Source organism: Spermophilus citellus, assembly GCF_964194105.1.
Source record: "Spermophilus citellus genome assembly, chromosome: 6".
NCBI lineage: Eukaryota > Metazoa > Chordata > Mammalia > Rodentia > Sciuridae > Spermophilus > Spermophilus citellus.
The window spans coordinates 122,526,036-122,551,713 of record NC_138187.1 but is presented as its reverse complement, the minus strand read 5'-3'; the positions used below and the strand labels follow the sequence as shown (position 1 = coordinate 122,551,713).

At 41.8% G+C, this 25,678-nt stretch overlaps 1 protein-coding gene across 1 annotated transcript in view; it reads right to left on the bottom strand.

Annotated features, from left to right (window-relative positions):
* PTPN14 (protein tyrosine phosphatase non-receptor type 14) overlaps positions 1 to 25,678 on the bottom strand; it is a 185,134-nt gene that overhangs the window by 32,369 nt on the left and 127,087 nt on the right. Inside the window, exons 6-12 of the mRNA XM_081298435.1 lie at positions 16,512 to 16,582; positions 15,388 to 15,475; positions 11,304 to 11,392; positions 7,864 to 7,951; positions 6,982 to 7,064; positions 4,218 to 4,275; positions 895 to 973 (exon numbers count right to left, since the gene is read on the bottom strand). Of these exons, the coding sequence (XP_081154561.1) occupies positions 895 to 973; positions 4,218 to 4,275; positions 6,982 to 7,064; positions 7,864 to 7,951; positions 11,304 to 11,392; positions 15,388 to 15,475; positions 16,512 to 16,582 (556 nt within the window). The remainder of the gene's footprint in view (positions 1 to 894; positions 974 to 4,217; positions 4,276 to 6,981; positions 7,065 to 7,863; positions 7,952 to 11,303; positions 11,393 to 15,387; positions 15,476 to 16,511; positions 16,583 to 25,678) is intronic.

Genomic DNA, 25,678 nt, shown 5'->3' with positions numbered 1-25,678 from the left:
CTCCTGTTTTGACATGAAGTTTATATGATAATTAAGATACCGATGTTCACATCCAAACACAACCATTAACCTCTCTGCATCCTAGCTTCTATTTCTATAAAATGAAAATAATAATAGTACCTATAGGTATAATTTGAGGATTAAATGAGACAATATATAGCAAGTATTTAGAAGACTGCCTGGCATATTTTAATGGCTCTATAAATGCTGATTGCTACAACTGTAATTGTTATTACTAATGGAATGGGCTTTTTCATGCATTCTGCATGGGAGATATTTTGGGAGAAAAAGAAAAATAAAGCAGATTTTGTTTATTCTGAGAGGCAACAAATAAGTTTGCTAAGAAAGGGACTGGAGGGAGACATGAGAAAAGTTTTAAAAGAAGAGGCTGAAACTGTTCCTTCCAGTGATAACTGGATACCTGTATTCTCTTTCTTTTTAAAAAATGTTTAGACATTGATGGACCTTTATTTTATTCATTTATTTATATGCGGTGCTGAGAATCGAACCCAGTGCCTCACACATGCTAGGCAAGTGCTCTTTCTCTACCACCATGAGAAACTCGCTGTCTACTACAAGCTCCTGCTGTTGGCAAGGAGGGTGAAGCACACTCCAGGCGGGCTAAGCAGTCACTCTCCTCTCTAGTCCCACTTATGAAAGGGAGGAAGCAAGAACTGGTCCCTGCCTTGACCCCACCTCCAAGCAGCCAATTCTGGGGCATTTTTCTTTCAGGGGTAATCGATATCCTAGGTCTTCCACAGTAGCTGCTGGCTACTGTCACTCAGACAATGACAAAGTTAAAGTGAAAGCATCAATGTCATAAAAGCTGAGAACTTCTCTGTTGCTTACTGGTACTTGGCTTTGTCTTAAGAAGGGAGATGGCAGGCCAGTTACCTTGTGAAGTGTGTGTTTCCGAGTACTGCTCGCCACACTGCATGTGCACGGGAGGCAAAATGTACGGCTGCTGTCTGGGCTGAAACAGAGAACAGAGCGGAGCTGGGGAGAGCTTTGCCAGAGAACCAGCCCCAGCTGCGACAGTCCCCATAACCCACAACCATGGGGAAACACACTGGTGCCACTCTCCCAGCCACCCCTCCGACTTACTCCTCTCCCACCCATCTGTACCCGCATCTCATCACCAAGTTCAAGGAAACAAGGGAGAACCTGAGTAGCTATCTCAGGGTCAGAAAGAGAAAGAGGCCACAATCAAAAACTGGGTCAGCTATTTATTCTCTTTTTCTCTTACACCTGCAAAGTTCTCTATGCCTTAGCAGGTACAATCAGAGCAGATTCATTATCATGACCCATCCAAGCTACGGAATGGAGAAAACTTGTTCTATTCAACATTGGCTCCCCCCTGAGCTCCTATTCATCAGCATAACCCAAGATCTTTGTTCACAGGTCCACAGCAACCTCAAATAGGACAGGGTTAGGATAAGTCCAGTTAGGATGTTAAGATGAGTCCAGGGTGAATTTATATAAAAATCTAAAAATGTGACCCACAACATTGAGTGTGTGGTTCTCAAGGTCACTTACTCATCCTTCCCACGGCAGAACCAAATGTGTGGGAGAGGCCTGACAGGGAACTCAGTCTAACTGTCTACTTCCCACGCCAATGCAGAATCTTTTCCATTAGACTTCTAAAGATGGCCATTTAGACTCAACGTGAATCACTTTCCATTGCACAAGAGGGTAAAACTTTTAAAGAGAAACAAAAAAACTCAATGGATTAAATATTTGGTGAACTGACAAAGGAAATTCGATGATTCTTAGATGATCTGCAAGTTATCTAAGCTCAACAGGTTTCAGTTTCCTATTAAATCAAGCTCCTCCCTCCCTGTACCTTGAACATTATCCATATTACTTATATATTGAGGTTCCAGATAAATGTTGGATGAAGGAGTTTTGATGAGAAGAAAAGAAAAACACCCTAGCATTATAAACCACCAATCAAGATGATCTCTCCTGTATCTTTTAGTATAGGTTTGACTTTAAGTTGACTGTTTCAGGCAGAGAACTTTTAAGAAGCTAACATCAAACCAAGAATCCCAGAGCCAGCAGGGGTCACACTTTCTCAGCATCTTTGAAGAGAAGAGCACTCCCCAGTGTTAGAAGCTAGGGAAATAACTCTCCTGTCATTTTCTCTAGAACAAATAATGGCAGGGCACCAAAAGGGCAAGTAAGAAGGTGATGGGTATAAAAGATCAAAAATCTTCAAGGAATAAAGAAGGAAGAAATAAAGAATTGAGATTAAACTAAGAGGACAGTGTCAGGTACCAAGGAAAAGTTTTTCTAAATACTCCCAGGTGTCCTTGTGGCTGATTTTTGAGTTGCAATTTAAAAATATTTCCCCCTTCTTTGTTCTTTGGCAATACACAATTCAACTAAAATTTTCCACAGTAGCACTCTTGGTTTTAAGGTTTTTTTTTTTTTTTTTTTTTTTTTTTTAAACAGTGCAGAGAAATTTGTACAAGGGAATAGAAATTTATGGCAGGCAAACCTGGTTTACTGCCTCCTCCTGCTCTTATTTTTTTTTTTAATTCAACAAGCAAATGACTATTTATGAATTGGCACAGATATATGAGCAAAGGAAGCTAATCCTTCAAACACGATTTCAGGATTATATTATTTATTTCATATCTTTATCTATTCTAATATATTATTCTTTTTCTTTCTAGATCTGCTAACACAGACACAGATTAGATGCTATAACACAGGCAGCAAGAGGGATGAAAAAACAGCAACTGGCAGTCCTGGTGACTGGCAAGGAAGCCAACAGGCCACATCATCTGGTCGTTCTCTTGCTCATTATGGGGAACTCTGGGTAAACAATTTAAATCCAAAAAATCCAAAAGGCAGGGGAAAAGGGGATGCCCTGAATCTGTCTTCCTATTGATTGTCTTCATCCAAGTAAGAAAGGTAAGTTTCTGCCCCTTCTCTGGATAATTAGGACAAAATCAGATCACAACATGGCCTTAAAACACTTTGCCTCTCATGATGTTTCCTGGGCATAAATGAGAAATGATCTCACTAATTAAGACACTTGGACTAAAAAGAGAAGGAAATTCACACTAATAAAGAATAGAAAAATAAAGAAACCAGGGCCACAAACGAATCCACTGGTGCTCCTGGGGAAATTCCAGAGGTTCCCACCAAATGTCCAAGGCAAAGGGCCACATGTGAGATACTGTGCATAAAAATGAGATTAATAATAGTAACATGGACACTCAGGGACTCTCCTTTGATGATATAATGGCTCAGCTCTAGAATTCTGGAGTCCATGTCCATGTATTTTCCAGAAAAATAAAAAAGTTTTCCTCCACAACTTTTTAAGAGTTAAATATGTGCTGATATATAAATATGTACATATAAATATATAAATACACTGTACACATAGAAAAACTCTAGTGATACCCCTCTCAACTCAAAGGAACTATTCACCTAGGGAAAAAAAAAAAGGCTATTTGTTTATTTCGACTATGTATAAAAAATCATAACCTAAAAATAAAAGAATGTGACAAAGCACGCAGAAAACTTTAAAGGAAACTAGCTTGTCATATCTATTACATTATCGTTGAGTAATCTGCAAAACAGAACACAGCCATGGTTCCTTATTCACGTGATGAAGAGAATAGTTTTGTTTTGTTTTTGAAATAAAAGAAAAAGAAGCTAAAGGTAAGGGAAAAAGTAGATCAATCCAAATTTTGTTGGCTAATTAAAGCCTTAAAAATTTAAGTTTCATAAACTTCTGTATCAGATACTCTGAGACAATTAATCAGATTCATTCTTTTTAAATGCTCATTTAAAAAGCATTTTTGTATATTAAACTAGTTTATTAAACTCTATCTGTAACAGTCAATACAAAAAAAAAAAATGTGTGGAGCTTGTAACTGAGAACATTCCTTCACATAAAGACCAGAACAGATGAACAAGTGGAGAAAAACACATAGTATGTTGAACACTGAAAGTACATAGTCACATGGACCTGGAAAGAGAATTATAGGGGTGCACTGCAAGCCACACCTAGATAAATGATGGTCACATAAGATGGGAAAGCAGCCAGGACAACATGACACCGTGACAACACTGCTTAGCAGGGCGGTACCCTTCTGTACTCTCACAAGATCTCCTCTGGTCATGATGCCCGGGTCCCCTGTGCCCTCAAAGTGCTAACACAACACTCCACCCAAGTCAGACTACTGAAGATTCATACGTACCAGGGAAGATCGGCTCCAGGTGGGCTGGCGTCTGATGGGGGGTGGCGAATTTGATTGTCTACGTGAAAAGTTGAAAAAATGAGAAAGGCCGTTATTTCTGATCAGATATAAACAGACCAGACAGACAGGGAGAGAGAGAAAGGGAAAACAGACAAGATCAGCGAGACACACCCAAACACGAAGGTTGTTCATTTCTGGATGCTGACCTTTTTCATTCTCCTCTTTACTCTCAAAATGGTTGGAACATCTGAAACTGTGTAACAAGTTTTACAAACTGATAATAAAGGAATAAGGCATATTTATAAAGATTCTGAGAGAAATAAGACTGAAAAACATCAGCATTATTCTATATGTTAAAAAATCATACTCTTGTTCTCTGGTGTGTGCATAAAATCTTTCATAATAAAAAAGACAAGAAGAAAAAAATATTTTCAGAATGCTTCCAGCCAAATGATATTTCAAAATAGACAAAATATTTTGTGTATAACCATAAAGAAGCACTTTTATTAAGATAATACATATTAGAAATATCGATCGAGTTTTTTGGTTTGGGGAAGAGATTTTGGGGACTGAACCCAGACCATTTTTGGGGACTGAACCCAGGACCTTACACAAGCTGGGCAAATGCTCCACCACTGAGCTACATCCTCAGCCCCTGATCAGATCCTTTACAGATGGAGAACATGGATTTTTTTTTTTTTTAAGCAGAGATAAAGGAGAGTGGGAACTAGGATACGATCAAATTCTTCAGAACTGAAATCAAAGATGCCTTTTGGCAATGGGTTCCAAATGCCATAACAGTATTTCCCCTATTCCTCAGTGTTAATAAAAACAAAAAACAAAACAAAACAAAACCCGCAAAGACAGAAGAGTTTTTCATAAGTTAAAGCTCATCAATCTAACGGCACTCTCCTTATTCTGAGTGCCACCTTCTCTCTTTGGCAATAAAGTAGCTTTTCTCTTATGAAATGATGTAATACTAAATTTTTTAAATAACTGGCCAAATACAATATCACCAGACTTATGTTAAACACGTTCCTCCCATCCTAGGAAGCCCCCCCAAAGCTATACTTCCAGATAACAGTGAGCAGCTCTGCAGAAGCAGAGGCAAAGACAAAGGCAGATCTTGGTGGTTATCTAGTGGAGAGCCCTGGGGAAGGACATGCTATCCCTACCTGGGGAAGGAGGCTGCTGAGGCAATGCTATTTCGTAACCCTCCAGAGGGAGGCACCAGGTCTCAGCAGAGCTTGTGCTGAGCTTTGGAAATTGTATATAGAATTCAATAGGTATATGGAGAGAAAGACCCACATTTTAATCAGATGAGAGGTGAGGAAACGCCCAAACCATATTAGGAGAAAGGAAGAGTTATTACGGAGGCAGAATAAATACCAGAACTGTGCCTTGGTTTGTAGTCCAATATGCAACATTCGTGAATATTAGAAGGAAAGACCACAAAAGAAATACCAATACGCAGTAAATTCTATAGTAAAGCTATTTGCTGAGAAACGGTTAAATCAGAAGACTACAGTGAAATCCACTGTTTGGAACTTTTTTTTATTCACCCTACAGAAGACAGCCATGGAATTCTTGTTAACATCAAGGACGCTCCCACAGGTCAAACGCAACAGCAGAGTGGAACTGCACAGAGTGACCAGGGAACCTGCTCAAAAGAATGGTGTGTTTGGGGGAGAGGGGCGGGTATGCGAGAACATGTCCACGAGAAAGACACAGCTGCCTAATTTAAACTCCACATCAGTCCTTCTGATTTGCCTTTGCCAACTTTGTTGGTGGGCCTAAGTGTATCAGATACACATTTTGACCCCAGCAGTGACCAGTTGCAGTGCTTGGCTTGAAAGAGCCTCCATCACATGGAGAAAAAAGTCTGCCTTGACCTGGGAATCCAGTTCTGAAGCAGCCGCGCTCTCCGCAGCACCTGCACTAGGGCAGCCTCGACCACTCTTGGATGTGCCCACTGTGGGAGTGGAAAAGCAGCTAGTCTCTTGCATTTACATCCCTGACGTTCTTTGAACCAAAATTAAACACCTTGGATGCCCAAACTGTGAATGGACTCCGCTGAGGAACGTCTTTTGAAGGCAACTAAGGTAAAGATGAGGATAGAGCAAGCCCCGGCACGCTATCTCCGAGGTCAGGCCACGTATAAGTGCCCTCATCAGACTCCCCTTTATCATCTTTATTTCCAAATTAAATTTTAAAAAAAAAAAGACACGCAGATGTGTGACAACGCCGAGCGCCTTCCACATCTTCCTCTAATTACCCTGGCCTCTCATTTGCAGTCAGGTGACATGACCCAGGAGCACACGCAGGGTTAGCCAACTGTGTGAGCGGAACGGGGCTGAGGATGACAGCAGCGTCTTCTCTTTCAAGTTGGCTCACCGCTCTGTTACCCACTTCTGAACATACTCCACATCTGACGCGAAGGGCACCCTGGCAAATTGGGAACTGCTCGGCTCCTCCGAACTCAGAGCCGAGGGTTGGAAGGTACTAATGTGGCCAACCCATCCAGGCAGTCGAGCGCTCGCAGTCAATTTGCGGATCGTTTTCTCTCTAGGCATATGGACTACACGAGACAAGTCTTCATCATTAAAGTTCTTTCGCTCCTGCCCGGCTTTAGCCTACTTCTTTGGCTTCTACAAGGATCAAGGGAAAAGAGTAAATGGGAAAAGTGATCTACGCCCTCCCTGGAGCACACGCATTTGATCTGAAAGAGCCTTCTAGAGAGAGGGTGAACTAAACGTGTACTTACTCGGTGCAGATTTTGTTTTGTTTGTAAAACTTGTGCCGTGTAGTAAATAACCGAGAAATATACTTGGCATTTTCGATATCATCCTTGGAAAAAAGAAGAGACGAAGAAAAACAAAATCAGTTTGATTAGATGCACACTTTACTAGGATCCTCTAGGCTGGGACACATCCCTCCCTCTCTTCGTCTCAAGTATAAAGTGACACATGGGCCAGGAAGCAAATGAACCAGAATTTTCAGTGGCAGCTGTGTCTACAGAGTTCACCAAAGAATGGCAGAAAATGTGAAGGAATTCCTTATGTCCAAGGCACTGGGTCTTCACTGATAAATTGGAATCCTTATCTAATTCTGAACCAAGTCCTTTTAAAATAAATAACTGAATCAAGACAAAACACCAGAATATAAACACCAGACTTCATTAAATTGGAAACAGTGAGATGCATGAACTGCCCTGGCTCTTGAGGAGGAACCCAAGTGGAGGTCAATTGCTCAGCTGACTTTGATTAAGCTGGGGCTATGATGGGAATGGAAATTCAGGACACCCAGCTGAAGAAAATGCAATGTAACATAATCAGGGGTCACTCGATGAGGACTGCAACTGAAGTTCCAAGGAACAGAGCACACCAGGAAAGCCTATCACTGTAAATAAGGCACCTAGGAGAGCCCAAAATCTAGAGTCCAGAGTAAGCTTGGAAGCCTGCCTTCTTGAGCATGATACTTCACCAGCACTACCCTGAAATGAGTAGCGATAACACTAAGTATTACAAAGACTCTCTTCAATAAAATATTTATTCTCTTAAGATAGGGAGAACAAGGAAATGATATTATGAATTGAAAAGTCAAAAGGCACATTGTTCATTGAACCCTCTCCATCCATTTTGCTTACCGTGTGAAAGAGGGCAGTCTCTTCCTTATTGATGAGCTCCAATAGAATGGTTGACTTGTTGTGAGTGATGTTCCCGATGTCATTCCACCTGGGACAAAAGAAATGCAACTGTGTTTGTCCACAGATGATCCCTGCATTTAATTCCAGTATGGGAGGGTTCTGTCTGCTACTGTCAAATCACATTTGACAAATTACAGTTTAACTTTTTTAAAAAGTTAAATGTTTCTCAAAGGACAGAAAAAGAAGGAAAAATGCAATGTGTATCTATTTACACAGGCAAAAATTATATGTATATATAAAATGTATCTAAACGCTGATATTCATAAAATATATTTTCCTTTATGAATAGGTATGAGAATAATTTCTATGAGACCGTCATGGCCCTTTTCCCCCATATTTCCAACCTGCCAAAGCATTTCCCATGGGCCTTGCTCCCATGACCCCTGCTTTGTAGCATAAAAAAGCACAGTATTAAAAAGTCATGTTGCCAAGAGTCTAGATTGAAGACTCCACATGGACTCTGTGTTGCAATGTCCACTACAGCTCAATCATCCCATCAAGAAAAAAATGTGTACGGAATAATACTACTCCATAATGGTGATCTAGACATGGGTACACACGTGAATGTACACATAAGAGAATTTCCTTCCTTGTCATGGAGACCTTGTCTAAAATGAGATGCAATGAAATAAGCACCAGGCAAGAGAAGACAAGCCAAGCAGTGACTTTCTGCTTGGAGCCAATTCACTGTCTACCCTTCATTCAGTTGCAACCTACAATTTCCTGCGCACTGTACTCCGTCATGCGCCTGTCTGCCCCTTATGCCTCCAGCATCCCCTGCCTGGATAATTCTCCTAAGACTCAATACCGGAATTCCCTCCTCAAAGAAGCCCTTCTTCACTCCTCACCACCCATGTGCAAAGAGAAGAACCTGCTGGAGTGCTCTATTCGCCACCACAATGTGTCTTACATTTTCACTTCTGTGACAAGCTCTCAAAGTAGACCCAACATGGCCCTGTGGGGATTCTGCTTCTTTTATCTGTATTCCAAGCATTGAGTCAACTACCTCACATAGATCACTCAATAAATATTTGCTGAAAGAATGAAATACAGAATGAGGGGTACGACAGCTCAGTGGTAGAGCACTTGCCTAGCATGCATCAGACCCTGGCTTCCCTCCCCAGAACTGTAAAAATAAAAAATAAATAAAAAATGTGAGAAGTAATACTATGGCCTCTCATCTGTACCGAGAAGGATTATTATACCCACTCTAAAGCAAACAAAGAAGCTATTTCTCCTCCTACTTTAGGGAAGAGGTCATTTAGACGTGACTGAGTCTGACTCAGCCATTCACTCTGCTGGTCAGGGAGGGATGAGTTCTTTACCTGGGGTTTCCAGATTCCCAGTTTCCAGCCATCTTTCCATTACACCAGCCCAACCGTGTTTAACTCATGTGCTGTGGCACGACTCTACTGTGCTCAGCCCAGAGTGCTGCCACCTCCACCAGATTCTAGCTACAAGAACTCATGGCTACATGCTCCTCAAGAGATAAGAGATTGGGATTTCCTCTGGCTCCATTCCTTCAAAGCAACTGCCAAAACTCAACAGACACTCTGCTCTACCATGACTTCAGTCGGTGGCATGGTGAACATGACACTAGTAGAAGTCACATCATGTAGGGGCTTCAAGAAAAGTGCAATATCTAGAAGCATAGGGAACAGCAAAACTTGTGAGTGGCTTAGGCTCATCACACTTGGATGCTGCTATTCTTTTTCATCTCACCTCTATAGCTATTGTGTAGGACTGGTCTACTTCCCTTTTTTAGGGTAAATGAGAAAGTGAAACATCAGTTTAACTTGGAGAACTGAAGGGACAAATGTCTAGACAGCTTTGAAAGGGCACAAAAATTTAGAGTTACCACTCTGTGATTATTCCCATATTTATTCAGTTGATTTACACTTTGTTACAGGTGTATGGAGTTGACTCTGAATATGTTCAAAAGTCAAAAATTATATTGTGTTCCAAGCTCTGAAGATCTCTCTCCCCATTCTAGCTTTACTAATGTCTCTAGTCAAAGAATAAATTTTTTTTTAAAAAAAAGCCATAACAATAATGGCAGGGTATGGACCTTGGGAAACAAAAGCAATCAAGAAGGTTTTAGATGGAATTCAATCTCAAAATGCTGTAATAGCTGATACAGAGAGTACATGGTTGGTCAAGTTTCACTTCCAGAAGTGGGCTGTGCTTTGCCTCTGACAGCTGTCTTTGATCATCTGCCCTAAATGCAGAGCTCTGCCTATCAGATGCACATACAGGAAAGCTGCTCTTCCAGTAAGCAATGAGCTATACTGCCCTTATAAATGAAAGCAAGCTTGCCAGCGTTATAATAGAATCTATGGGCACCAATACTAAGAACAAGGTCAAGGATATAACATGGGACATGGGTACACCACCATATCCCTACATTGAAACTATTTGTGTTAAGTAGAAAAGAGGCTTCAAGTGTCAAAATAACTTTCAAAAACTACCGAGGTATTTAAATTTGTTATAGTAAATTGAATGCTTTTTAAGGTACATTTTTACAAATAATGCCCTTGCATTACTATAAAAGTTAGTTTGCACCCTTCAACTCATGTGGTTACGTAGAGGGTGCAGAACAAGGGAAGAAGTCAGTTTTCTTTTTTTTTTTTCTTTCTTTATTTTTTTGTAGTTGTACACAATAACTTTATTTATTTATTTATTTATTTTTATGGGGGTGCTGAGGATTGAACCCAGGGCCTTGCACATTCAAGGTGAGCACTCTACCGCTAAGGCATAACCCCAGCCCCAGGAAGAAGTCAGTTTTCATCCAGCAAGTGATCATGGATAGTCTCCACAAAAATAACTGTCAAGAGATGATCTGAGTTGGGCACAGTGACACATGCTTATATTCCCAGCAGCTTGGGAGGCTGAGGCAGGAGGATCACAAGTTCAAAGTCAGATTCCACAAAAGTAAGGTGCTAAGCAATTCAATGTAACCCTGTCTCTAAATAAAATACAAAATAGGGCTGGGGATGTGGCTCAGTGGTCGAGTGTCCCTGGGTTCAATCCCTGGTATCTCACCCCACTTCACTCCCCCCAAAAAGAGATGATCTGGAGAGCTGATTCCAACCCTAGAGTTTAGTTCCACTGTTCCAACTCAGTGGGATTCAATGGTGCATTTTCTGGAGTCAGGGCGGAAGAAGGGGTTTCCCCTCCTGAATGAGGCTTTCAGGAAAAGTGAGATGAATTTTACCATAACTGTGTGAATCCCATAAAGAGATGATCTTATGAGTTGACAAAAGCTCAACTCTGATCCACAGTCTGGCTCTTAACTCATGTGGATAATTTAACAGCTGATGTACTTGTCAAGAATCTCTCACAGAGGAAAAGGAAAAAGAGGGGTTGGCAAATAAGATTACCTATATATTACTGCTTGTCTTCCAATTCTGTTTCTCACAAAGATCCCCATAAAGAAAATGCCAAGGTGCGTACTGTTTCCATGATTGTCCTGCATTAAAAAAAAAAAAAAAACTTATTAGGATCCGTGTTCATTACAGAACTATTCACATCAGGCAAAATAGGGAATCAACCTAGTTGTTCATTAATGAATGAGTGGATAAAGAAAATGTGGTTTATACACAACGGGATATTATATAGTCTTAGAAAAGAGAAGGAAACCCTGTCATTTGAAACAACATGGGTGAATGTGGAGGACATTATATTAAGTAAATCAAACCAGGCTCAGAAAAACAAATACAGCATCTCACTTAGATATAGAATCTACTAAAGTTGAGCTCATCAAAGAAGAGAGCAGGCCAAGTGCGGTGGCACACACCTGTAATCCCAGTGGCTCGGGAGGCTTAGGCAGGAGGATTGCAAGCTCAAAGCCAGCCTCAGCAATTTAGCAAGGCCCTAAGCAACTTAGTGAGACCCTGTCTCTAAATAAAAAATAAAAAAGGGTAGGGATGTGGCTCAGTGGTTAAGTGCCTCAGGTTCAATTGCTGGGGAGAGAGAGGGGTGGGGGGAGGGAGGGAGAGAGAGAGGGAGGGAGGGAGGGAGGGAGAGAGGGAGGGAGGGAGGGAGGGAAATGGTGATTACCAGGGACTAAAGAGAGGAGTGGGTATTGGGAGTTGTTGGCCCAAGGACACAAAATTTAAATTACATTGGTTTTAAAATTTCATGCTGACTATAGTTAGTAAAAATGTACTGTATTCTTGAAAGTCCATTAGAGAGTAGATTTTAAGTATATTTTGAAGAATTGAATATTCAGTAGAACCCCCTGTCCCCCATTTTGCCTACCCAGAGGCAGCAAGCTTCCATCTCTTGGAGCCCTACTGTATGTCTTTACATCCGAGCTTGGCTCTTTCCATGGAGAACCTCATGTTCCTCAACACTGGGCTATTTTCTTAAATTACTCCCTCCCTTTCCTCTGTTGACTGTTTTTAGAACTTGCATCATTCAGGCATTAGACATCCTAGATAAGTTCTCTAATTCTTTTATCTCTGGTCTCCCAATTTTTATTACTTTGGATTTCCTGGTGAGGCTTTTCTCAATTTTCTTTTTCAATCTATTAAGTATTCCATTTCTAATATTATAAATTTCGGAGAGTTTTTAACTTTCTAAATTTTTGTTTTCTAATTTTCCTTTTTATAAGCACCCTATTCCTTTAAGACAATTTTCTTTTCTTTTCTTTTCTTTTTTTTAATTCTGAGATCTTGGAGGTAGTACTCTAAACAGGGGGTTCTTCTCCCTGATTCTTTGCTTCTTACGGGCCACTTTATTCTCATCATGTCAGCCTCTGCCACTCCTATTAGGAATGTAGAGTGGGTGATGCTGGTGCTTTGCACTGGCAAGGGTATGCTTAACCCTGGATGAGAACTTGTGAGCATAGGAAGAGCCTGTGTATGGCTATCCGGTGAGCTGAGGGCCCTGTGCTGGGGAATCCCAAATATCTGATCTTCAGTCCGGTTTCTTGATGAAGTCAGGTGCTTCCAGACTCCTGCTTGGGAGACTCTTGCTGCCAGGGCTCTGAGAGTACAGTGGGAACAAGGCTCAATATCTAGTAGATAAACTGTCACTCAGTCCCCTGCTTGCAGTAGATGGGGAGGTCTTCTTTCTACGGCACAGTAAGGGGACATGTGCAACTAGACCAAGGACACTTGTCCCAAAGAAGACAGTATCCCTTCTCGTAATCCTGTCTCAACTTACCCACCAAAGCTTTGCTAGCATAGAAGTCTCTAGCAGGGATAGAGCAAGTAGGAAAGACAACCACTGGTTGCAAAAGCAGGGAAGAGGGTTAAGAGAGAAAAAACTGGGAAAGAAGAAAGAACTGTCTTGGTAATGACAGGAAGTTAAAAGGCAAGTTATAGTAAATAAAAATACATGTGGGAAAAGATCAGGAGTCAGGATGGAAGGAGATGGAAAAATTTTACCAAAAGACTTTCCTGGAACCTTTCTAATAGGTCCACACTGGAGTCTGGTAATGATGGGTTTAAGGGAAGAGTAGTTACAGGACGGGGAAGGGGATGAAAATACACAGAAGGGATGCCCCAGAATGCTGGGGGTGCTGTACTAGTCAAAAATAAAATAAAAGTTCTGCATCTAACTGAACAAAGCTTGGAAAATCCAGATTCTGTCTTTGCCAGCCCAGAAGCACCCTTCTCCATGGTCAATGCTGTGACAATACAGGAGCCACTCAGGTAGCAGCTACATCTTTATTTGTGGAGAAGAAGCAGGGGCAGAGCTGTCAGGAAGTGGACTGGCACCCTTCCAGCCCTGGAATGTTTTTAGGAACTGCATGTGGAAAAGCCCACACTAAATGGAACTGTCTTCCCCAGGATGTAGTGTGACACACTTTCAACTTCTTTGGGTGCTAAGGACCTGTACTAACCAAAAGGGCCTATGGCACCCCTCACTCTCTTTCCCTGCACGTTTTCCTGTCTGTTTTTAAAACTGATTTCAGGGCTGGAGTTGTGGCTCAGTGGTAGAGTGCTCGCCTATTATGCACAAGGCAATGAGTTCGATCCTCATCGCCACATAAATGTAAATAAAATAATGATATTGTGACCACCTAAAACTTAAGAATATTTAAAAAAAAACTAATTTCAGGGCTCATTACATCACCAACCCGACCCCACTGGTCTTGCTGTTCCCACCTACCATCTTGGGTTACTAGGTATCATATGATCTGGAGGTGGTCACCTCAGTCACGGACAGTCATGTGGGGGAAACCCCAGCAGTGCAGCCGAGTTATACCCACCTGACAATGAGTCAGAGGTAGGTCAACTGTCCCTTTTGGTTCCACTAAAGAATCTATTAAAAAGAGCACAGAAGCCCACACAGTGGATTTCAACACTACCTCCACTGTGTCTACGTCCCACAGTTCAGAATTACTAAAAACAAACAAGAAAATGACTGCAACAACAAAACTCCCAACTTCCAAGCACTGAGAAGTCAGTTTTCTAGCAATGGAGAAAAGTTTACTGATTTCTGAATGACCCAAAATATCATGACTCTATATGGGCTGCTGAAATGTAAGTGGGATGCAGATGGCTTCGTAAGGCATTATCGCAAGGAAAATGGATTACAACCCTACGAAGGGCAGCCATTAGAGAAGCAAAAGAAAATTAAACAAATCTAAAAAAGAGCCATTTAGCCCTTTTCACAAGCTGCGACCACCCTGCTCGATTCTACTTGATGCACATGGGCAGTTCTCATTAAGGCAAATTGCAAACGTGCAGAGGGGGAACAGAACACATATAAAATAGCCACTGGAGCCAGTCTGGAGTGAAATGTTTGTGCCGGAATTGCAGGCGTCTCCCAAATTGCTGGAATGTGCCAGTTAATAGAACTCCATTTTTTGAAAAGTCAGTCAGCAGAGAGAGGAAAATGAGTGTGGATTACAGGCTTAGCTCTATAAGTGACCATGCACCATGAACCCTGACCACACCCACTTGAGGACATGGATCTGTTGCAGAGGATGCGATGTGCTATTTTCTAGGTATAGTTTCCACAAAGCACCAAAAGGGCTGGAAACCCACAATGGAGAGCTTTGCAGAGCTGGAGAAATAAAACGCACCCCATATAGGAAATGTTTTATTCTAGTTCACTGACAATTATCCCTATATTCATTCAAGGAAAAGCAACAGGCCCAGGGAAGAAAACTATTAGCCAGAGTCTCTGTCGATACACATATGACATGAGCTACTTGTCCCACTGAGACTAAATACAGTCTCAGTACCTTCCAGGACCCTGATAAGCTGGTGCATGATACTCAGATGGTTGTCTTGACAAATGAGGTATTCTGCTGACCATGGAAATCTTCAAAATCTCTTAGCTAAGAACAAGTGTTTGCTTTACCAAAAGTAAAGGGGACTTGCCAATTAATGCCATGTAGCAACAAGAAGGACAAGCCATGCTGGTCCACTGCTATCAACACTGGTTTTTCCAAATGCCTGCACAGTTCTGAAAAGGCTGGAGCAAGAATGGGGCGTGACACGCTACCTTCACAGGGAAGATTTCCTGTCCAAATCCATCCAGACGTTCCACTTCATTGATGTACATTAGCTCAGCTTCTGCTGGCAGGACTCCGCTACAATGAAAATAGCAGTAAAGGAGGAAATGGTGAAGGGCCACAAAGTCAGTAGAACTTCCTACCTTCCTGATGGCAAATTCCAGAGCTGTGGTTTAGCTCTAGTTTCTGGGAAGAGCAATCATCACCTGACTGTGAGGGTACATTAATGGTGATTCATTAACACAGCCCCTGGTAGCCTTTTACTCAACATGAACAATAGGGGGGGTGTAAAGTATTTAATTAAGAGTCACAGTCCTGAAAACATTAAATAATTATTCCAGACATCCCTGTGAATAATATTCCTTGCTTTAAAAACAAGGTCTCCCCACCAAGTTGGAAAAATTTCCACTTAAAAGGAAAGAAAAAAAATTTTTTTTAGGGTTTATTATGATTTACTTGAGGGTGATATTTGGGGAGCCAAGAGGCCAAGATATAATACTGCCTGGGTTCTCAAGAGTTTTCAAGGTTGGATGGAAAAGATGTCTGTTGTCTACTGGTCCAGCACAGCTCCAAGAAACCCTGTTACCCAACACTCAGTGAAGTCAGTCTCCCCCCCGCTTCCCTCGTGATCTTCACCTTCCCACCCAGCACGGCACTTGGCTCCATGCTCAGAACAGGCAGCGCTGGGCTTTTCCCCAAGTGGCAACAGATTTTGAGGAGGTTCAAAGAGAGGAACTTTGCTGGGTAATGACTCCACCTCTATGTGGAATTTCTGGTGAGAAGGCGGAGGAGGAAGAGAAGGAGAAGGAAGAAGAGGAGGAAGCAAGGAGGTGAAGAAGAGAGCAAAGGAGGAGGAGAAAGGGAGGAGAAGGAAAGAACAAAGAAGGGAAGGAATGGAAGGAGGAAGAAAAGAAGGAAGGAAAAGGAACAAAGAAGAACAGGAGGGGGAAGGAGGGGTTTTCGAGACCTCAGGAAAGTTCAGAGTTGAGTCACACAGTAGAAGCAGCAGACCATGCTGACCAAGGCCAGGGGTGGGGTTGGGAGATGAAGGTGCCCTGTCTGTTGTCAGTGGGTGTCTGCTGGCTGGGGAGCCCTGGGCCTTCTGCCTCCTCACCTGTGAGCTTTATGTTCTTGGGCCACTTTCTGGGTCAGCTCTTCTAGAACAGCCTCTTCCAGGGCCAAATCCTAGGGAAGTAGAAAACAAGTCCAGAGGTATGAGCATTTGTCATTTTGCTTGCAAACCATAAAAGTTCCCTATTTTAGAGCAACACTCCAACATATAGGCACAGGCAGTGATGTCCTTCCTCAATAGTGGACTCCTAAAGCTCAGGAAATAATGCCAAGAATTATTAAATGGGATAGCATTGAATTAAAAATCTTCTGCACATTGCAAAAGGAAACAAGAGCGTGAAGACAATGCCTACAGAATGGGAGAAAATCTTTGCCAGTTATTCTTCAGAGAGAGGCTTAAAATCCAGAATATTAAAAGAACCCAATAACTTGACACCAAAAAACAAAATAACCCAATCAAAAAATGGCCAAATGGCCAGGCGAGGTGCCGCATGTCTGTAATGCCAGTGGCTTGGAAGGCTGAGGCAGGAGAATCTCAAGGTCAAAGCCAGCCTCAGCAACAGTGAGTTGAAACCCTGTCCCTAAATTAAATACAAAGTAGGGCTGGAGATGTGGCTGAGTGGTTGAGTGCCCATGAGTTCAATTCCTGATAAAAATAAATGGGCAAATGAACGAAATGGACATTTCTCAAAAGAAATAAAAATGGCCAACAAATATATTTAAAGAAATGTTCAATATTCTTAGCCATCGGGGAAATGTAAATCAAAACAACAATGAGATTTCATCGCACCCTGATTAGAATGGCAATCATTAAGAATACAAACAATAAATGCTGGCAAGGATACAGGGGAAAAGAAACACTTGTTCACTGCTGGTGGAACTGTGTATGGTAGGATCACTATGGAAATCAATATGGAGGTTCCTCCAAAGACTAGGATTGGAACCACCATGTAAACCAGTTATACCACTCCTTAATATTTATCCAAAAGCACTGAAGTCAGTATACTATATATACATGCATATCCGTGTATATAGCAGCATAATTAACAATAGCCAAGCTATGGAAATAGCCTAACAGATAAATGAGTAAAGAAAATGTGGCATATATACAATAGTGTCTTTGCTATAAAGAACAAAATTATAATATTTGGAGAAAACTAGATGGAATGGGAGAACATCATGTTAAGTGAAACAAGTCAGACTCAGAAAGCCAAGAGTAGCATGTTTTCCCTCATATGTAGAAGCTAAAGAAAAAAGGAGAAAAATGCATCTTATGAAAACAGAAGGGAAATCAGTAGATTAGAGGAAAGGAATGGGGGTGGGGAAGAGGAAAGGGATAATGGAGGTACAGGGGAATGAAATGGACCAAATTATGTTATGTGTACAAGTGTCACAATAAATGTCACAATAAATTCCACTATTATGTATAATTATAATGTAGCAATTAACAAAACTTTTTTTAAAAAATTCCCTGTTTTAGAATATCACCTAACTAGCCTTACTTTCTCAATCTCTCCTTTACTCCTGCAAAAGCAAGGCCTATAATGTTGAGGACTGAGCTGTGATTCCTACTGTTGTGAAATGGCTTTCCACTGTAACTTAGGTTATTTCAAGGTGTCATTTGGATTACCATCTAAATTCTCTAAGACTCAGGAATAGTTCTTTCTTCATTTACCTTTTTCCCTATCTGTCTGTCTCTCAAATGTGCTTTCATCAGAATCGCTTGGTATGTACTTATGTATTTTTAATAATTAGAGTGCAGACCAATGAGTTTCTAAGCCACCATCCTTTCAAAAAGTGAACTCAGGTAGGCACTGGTGCAGACCTATGTGTCCACTTCTAAAATACCACAGACTCATTCAGACCTCATGAAGGCAGAGCCAGCTGATTGCACTGTTACTCAGCAGTCATGGGAGGGAGGCAGTCATGATAGCTGAAAAGTCTCAAGAGCATTCAGTAAGACAGCAGGCATGGAGCCAACCAGTCAGTGTCTCAACCACCTGAGATCCATTCTGGTGAGCACCACAAAGGGCACAGGTGTGTTCCTTCTTCCTCTAAGCTCTGGAGGAGAGGACAGAAGGGACTCAGCTGAGTCCTGATGAGGGCACCCTGAGGCTCATGATATTGGAGGTGCAGAGTGAGGGCTCATATTTTTACAGAGATCATATAAAATGCCTCAAACCCTTCTTTCTAAAATACCATTTATATAGAGATTTACCTCCCATTTAACAACTGTTCATGGATGAAACACCACCCCCCAAAACATACACTTCAAACTGTAAGAAATATTCCATCTCAAAACATTGAAGTGTGAAAAAAATGATATTTTTAAAAGTGGGAAATGAGGATGTAAATGTATCCTGGAAATTTTATAGCTCTGCAGATTCTGCAAAGTCCAGAGCTCACAAGAGAGTCCTTAGAGAAGACAGAGGGAACCAGCAGGGCTCTTATTTTTCACACCTACTGATTAACTTGCTGTTTCCTGCTTAGCCTTTCCACTAAATTGACAAGTCCACAATGAGAAATGAGCTCAATGCTTTCAGTTTTACGTTGTGGACGAACAAAGATATCACAAGGCTTAGAAACTTAGCTGTGTGTGCATCCCAGTATCAAGTTTTTGTCTCCAATATGATATTAATTTTGAAAAGCTAGTGAAAGATATGTGGCAACAGAATAAACCAGGGGTAAGAGAAGATCAAAAAAGGTTCCATTAAACCTCCACTTCCTAGTTTTATAAAAGAAAAAGCCCAAAGGAACCCCTCTGCTATTGTACTTCACTGCCTCCACCTGCGCTTGGGGCCTCCCTGAGGCCTGCGCCCCACCAGAGAAATGTGCGAGAGTGGCCCTGGGTGAATGAGAGATGGCAGAGTGAGTGCCTTACGCAGCTGCACACCTGTGGAGCGCCTGTGTACTTAACTTTGTTCTTTTTCTGCTGAAGAAATGCCATTTGACAAATTCAGTAACTTTGTAAGATCAAACACGGCTATTCATCCTATCTTCCCTCCCCCACCAAAGGAATGCATTCTTCTCTTTGAAAGCTCTGGTGGAATCAAGCAGAAAGTTTACAACCTTCCATGGCTCCCCACTGCCTCCTCAATTAGGTCAACAGCTGAGCCCTGCTATCGCACCATTCTTCAACATGACCCAGCCTTTCCTTCTAGATCTCCTCCCCCAAGGGTTTAGGGCCTCAGGCCACCTCGTGTTCGAATACAAACTGCTTTTAGATCTCTGTTCGTGCTCATGTCTACCCTTTTTTGGAAGAACCATCCAGTCCCACCACAGCTTGTGAAATGTCACATTGTCCTTCATATCCCCGTCTCAGCAATCCTTGCCCTCCACAGGGCTTTCCTGCTTCCCCCGCTGGAAGTAGCCTCTCTCACCCTAGACCTGTCTGTGTGTCTCTTACATTCTGCCTGCTGCGTTTCTAACACAGTCATTTGTGTACCCATTTCTTATTCTTGTCTCCCTCTATTAGAATTTAGGCCCCTCAAGGGCAATGATTCCTCTTTATATCACTTACGGAGTCTGTCACAGCGCTTTTCCAGAGTGACAACTTGTAAGTTCACCATACAGAGTCAATGAGCAATAAATGTTCAGTGAACGCACTACTTAGAGTGTAAGTTTCATACTATGAGACAAGAGTTTTTGATTATGCAAAGCTGGTTAGTGATCATTTGTACCTTCTGCCTGTCCTTGGCTCACATTTTAAAATGCAAACAGTGCCAGGCACAGGGGCATGTGCCTATCATCCCAGGTACTTTGGCACCCGAGGCAGGAGGAGCACAAGTTCCAGGCCAGCCTAGGCAGCTCAACGAGACCTTGTGTCAAAATAAAAATGGCTGGGGATATGGCTCAGTGACGGAGTACTCCTGGCTTCAATGCCCCGTATCTCACACACACACACACACACACACACACACAGACACACACACATACACACAATGCACACAGTGATTTTACCTGGAAAGCGCACTCTTTAACATCCTTATGTTTGCCTACATAAAAATATAAAGATATATAAAGAATTATGCTAACAATGACAGGACAACTGAATAAACAGTTACTGAGAATCTCACCTGTGCCAAATTAGGTACTTCACGTACATTTTTTTCTTTGAATGCTCACAAAGGGATTAGCTTTGTTAGCTTCATTTTATTATATCTTTTTAAAATATTTATTTAATTGTAGATGAACACACAGTATCTGTTTTTTTAATTTGTTTTTTATGTGGTGCTGAGGATTGAACCCAGGGCCTCATACATGCAAGTCAAGCACTTTACCACTGAGCTACAGTCTCAGCCCTGTTTAGCTTCATTTTAGATGAGGAAAATGAGACTTGGAAGGCTACCATGCCCAAGGTGGGCTGTGAGTGGCTCAGTCAGGATGTGGGCATAGCACGGCTTGGCAACTCTGCTGAGAAATTTCTGACCGCCGACCACAGTGCACACAGGACACAACATGGCGGGGCAGGGTGGGGATGTGCAGGGAGCGATGAAAGAAGATGGCTACAGGCAGAGACCTGGGAACATTTGCAACTCAGACATATACTCCGACGACAATCGGTTTGTGCCACATCATCTTGGGCACTGTCCAACAGGACTGTGTGGGATGGTGAGAATGTTCATATCTGAGCTTTCCAACACAGTTAGCCACTAGGCAGCCAATGCTACCAAGGAGTGATTTTTAACTTTATTTAACTTTAAATTTGAATATAAATATGCACCAGGAGCTAGCAGCTCCCATCCAGAAGAGGGCTATTTTAGAACCCAAAAATACTAATGTCGGGATCTGTCTGCCCACTGGTGAGATGTGTGGAGTCCAGGCTGTTTCAGTAGATGATCTGCTCAGAGCCCAGTAAGGAATGAATCTCCAAAAGGAAGCGTGGTGCACAAAACAACAAAACCTACACTCTTGACTTGCTTCCTGACACCTGTCAAAGCATCTTACAAACTCATCAATCTCATGCTGGCAATCACTTTTGCAAACTCTGGCAACCTAACCTGGTCTCTTCCTTCAGATAATGCGAGTAGGTCTTTTAATAAGATTGGGGTGAAAAAAAAATGTAGAATATGCTCAACCCTCCATGATCAACTACTTCGTCTGACATAAAACTGACACTCTTAAAAGCTGAGCTCACATCAAGCATGATGATAAATATCCCGGGGAACTTCTGCAATATCAGAGGTCCATTTAAGCATACTGACATTAAATCCTACGAAGAACTTGTCTGCTAAGTAACTGCTAATCTCTTTGAATGGAAGTTGATAGAACGGGTAGAATTATTAATACATTAATAAAAGCAGGCATAAAGATATTACTGCTGTTTTCTGAGAGGGAAGAAGAGTTATTCTTAATAGAGTTATTCTTGAAAAGATAGCGATCTGCAGTATTTTCCTAACATCTGAGAACAAGGTACACTTTGGACCAATGCAGTTGTACTCATATACTAAGATGGATAGTAACACCAGCCCCTTACTTACTCTAGTGACTCAAAACTTAAAACCCATCCCACCTCTGGCCTCAGCTGTGAGTGATGGTCCCCATCAGGTGCCTATTGTCTCTGCATGCAGGGGCAGCAGTCTGTGAGCTTTGGGGCCTGGAGTGGCCTCCCTTTGGCCTGCTTCTCAAAAGGTTCAGTTCATACAGCACTTCATTTCTGCAAGAATATGCTCTTAACACCCCCCTGATTTCACCACCTTGGCGGGAAATGGTTCTGCTATACCCAGGTGAGGACAGAAGACACCACACATAGGTTGCGGGGAAGGTGAATAAGCTGATCGCCCTGTACCCCGCACAGCTGGTTCTCAGGAAGGTGGCTTTTGAAGACCCGATTTTAAGTGAAAATGAGACATTGTATGTGGACAGAGGATTTGATTGGAGAAGGTCCCTGTGGTCGGGGTAGAAAACTTCATGCATGCTAGTTGGCAAGTCACTCCTTAGAAAGGGTCATGTTCAAGTCAAAGCCACAGACAAGACAAAGAATCATGGTTAAAAGTCAATATGAAGTTTAAGGAAAAACTTCTGGGAGAAAATAATTATTGGGACCTCACAGACCATCCACTGGACAAATGCCACCGAGGCTGCCTCATGTTTGTTGTGATCACTGAGCTAACACACACAGAAGTCTAAAAAATAAATTCATTTTCCAAAAAACAAAAAAAATTAAAGACCTTAAAACCTTTGTCACTAGACTCTCCACTTTCTCCTGTCTGTCATAGCTGAAAAGACTCCAAAATTTACCTATTTTGCTTTTAAAATATCTCCTGCTTTGTTTCTTGTTTTCATCTCGCTGCTAGCCACCTAAATTAGATCTCTTCTCCAGACCACCACAACAGACTCCCAGCTGACTTCCTCCCACAAATGGTCTCCCTGCTTAAGCCAGCAGTTTTCAAAGTGTAGAGTCTGCAAAGCTCTGGAAAAAGCTCAGGGATTCCGCCTTCTCTGAAGTTTTCAGTTTCATACACCAGGATTCCCCCCAAACACCACCAAGTTACAGTCACACTATCCACTTGACTCTTTCCCAAATACTCCAGGCACCTCGCCTCTTCCCTCCTCTCTGTCTAGATCATTCCTTGCTCCTTCCCCCTCCCCCTCTTACAATCCTGCTACCCTTTAAGAAAACAGCCCACACTCCATTCGTCTCTAAGCCTTCCCAAGCACACTGTCCTCTCCCCACATAAAATGCCCATTGCACTTTATTACACTTGGCTTCACAGTCTGATTTTGCAAACTTCCTTTTTACCCAACCACACTGGAGCCTCCTGAGAACACACACCATTTCTTGTAGAATTTCATGCCCTGGGTGTTAGTTACCCAGGTCAGTGTTTTGGACTAAACAATTGATTTTTTTTTAAATGGTGAATAATCATGATTTCTAAATTCAGAACCAGCATGTCAGACTGGTTATAGCTCTTCCCTAAAATGGGCTTTGCAGATGTTTTTATCCTCTCTCACAAAAATTCCTCACGTTTACCCCAAAGCCAACCAACCAAGCAACTAACAAAAATCCCCAGGGGTTAAAACCCAGTCTCACTCTTACTTCAGCCTAGGAATGAACATTTCATTTCATTGATTCATTCCACAAAGGTTCACGAGTGGGACCTATGTGTCAGAAACAGTGAACGAAATGGACAAAGGATCGCAGGGTTGGTAATTTAAGCTGGCAAACAGAGAATGAACAACTTCAAAAACTGAAAGAGCTGTGAAGTCCAGAAAGTGGCTAATGATTAGGCTACATCGACAGCAGGTGATGAAGGAAAAGGAAGTCCTCTCTGAAAAGGTGGTGTTTGAATTGGACCTCAGTGATGTAAAGATTGGGGGCAGATCATTTCCAAGTAGAGGAAACCCAGGTACAAAGGCTCTTGGGTGGGAACAACCCAGAAAGGAAGACCAGACCGTCAGCTTGCTGGAGGGTAATGAATAAATGAGGAGAGCTTGACAAAGAAGCACCTTTAAAAAAAAAATTATTGACAAAAATCTTATATATTTATGAGATGCAATGTGATTTTTCTTCTTTTCTTTTTTTCTTAAGTAATAGTAGTGCCCTACCACTGAACTGCATCCCACGAGCTCTTCCATTTTTGAGACAGGGTCTCGCTAAGTTACCCAGGTTGGCCTCAAACTTGCAATCCTCCTGCCTCAGCCTCCAGAGTAGCTGGGATTACAGGAGTGAGTCCACCATGATCGGCTACAATGTGATATTTTGATCATATACACATCGTTGGAACAAGCCAATCAAGCTAATTAACCTATCTCTTGCCCCACCCAATTCTCATTTCTTTGTGATGAGCCCATTTAAAATCTGCTCCTTTGGTGATTTTGAAATATACATAATTATTGAGTGTAGTCACCATGCTGTGAAATCCATGACCACAGCTTGTCCCTCCTGTCTAAATAAAACTTTGCACTGGTTCATCCACATTTTCCCTTTCCCTTCCTGCCCCTTCACCTCTGGTAACCACCATTCTACTCTTTACCTTTATGAGTTCGAATTTTTGGATTCCACACAGAAATGAGACCTTGCAGCACTCATCTTTCTGTGCCTGGCTTATTTTACCTACCATAATATCCTCTAGTCTTATCCACATTATTGTGAGTGACAGGATTTTGTTCTTTTTAAGGTTGTAGAGTGTTCCATTGTGTATATAAACCCCACTTTTTAAATTGATTGCTCCATTTTGGGGAATTTAGGGTGTTTCTTTTTTTTTTTTTTAAGAGAGAGTGAGAGAGGGGGGGGAGAGAGAGAGAGAGAATTTTTAATATTTATTTTTTAGTTCTTGGCGGACACAACATCTTTGTTGGTATGTGGTGCTGAGGATCGAACCCGGGCTGAGCCACATCCCCCGCCCCCTAGGGTGTTTCTATATGTTGGCTATTGTGGATGACGCAGCAGTAGTGATGGGAGTACAGAGATCTCCTCCACACACTGATTCAATTCTTCTGAATTTATAATCAAAGGTGGGATTGCTGGGTCACAGGATAATTCTATTTTAGTTTTTCTGGAGGAACTTCCACACTGCGTTCCCTCTGGCGGTACTAACTTACATCACCACCAGCTGTGAACAGGGCTCCCCTTTTTTCCACATCTTCACCAACACTTGTTATCTTTCTTCTTTTTGACAACAGTCACCCTAGCAGGTGGTAGCTGACATCTTGTTGTGGTTTTAGTCTGCATTTCCTGAATTTGTATGTCTTATTTTAAGAAATGTCTATTCAGGCCTGTTGCCCATTTTTTTTTAAACGGGGTTTTCTTGCTATTGAGTAGTTGGAAGTTTCTTGCGTATTTTAAATATGAGCCCCTTATCTAATGAATGATTTGTAAACACTTTCTCCCAGTCTGTGAATTGTCTCTTTGCTCTGTTAATTATTTCCTTTGTTGTGGCAAAAGCTTCCTAGCTTGTTACAATCTATTTGTTTATTTGGGCTTTTGCTGCCTATATAATTGGAGGGTCGTATGCAAGAAATCGTTGCCCAATCAATAAAAAAATTAAAAAAAAAAAAAGAAATCGTTGCCCAGACCAATGTTCTGTAGGTTTTCCTGTTTTCTTCAAGCAGTTCTACAGTTTCTCATCACACACCAAGTCTGTCATCCATCTGGAGCTGATTCTCGTGTAAGGGGTGAGATAAGGGCCCGGTTTCGTTCCTTTCCATGTAGATTGCCAGCTTTCTCAACACCATGGATTGGAGAAATTGTCCTTATCCCATTGTGTG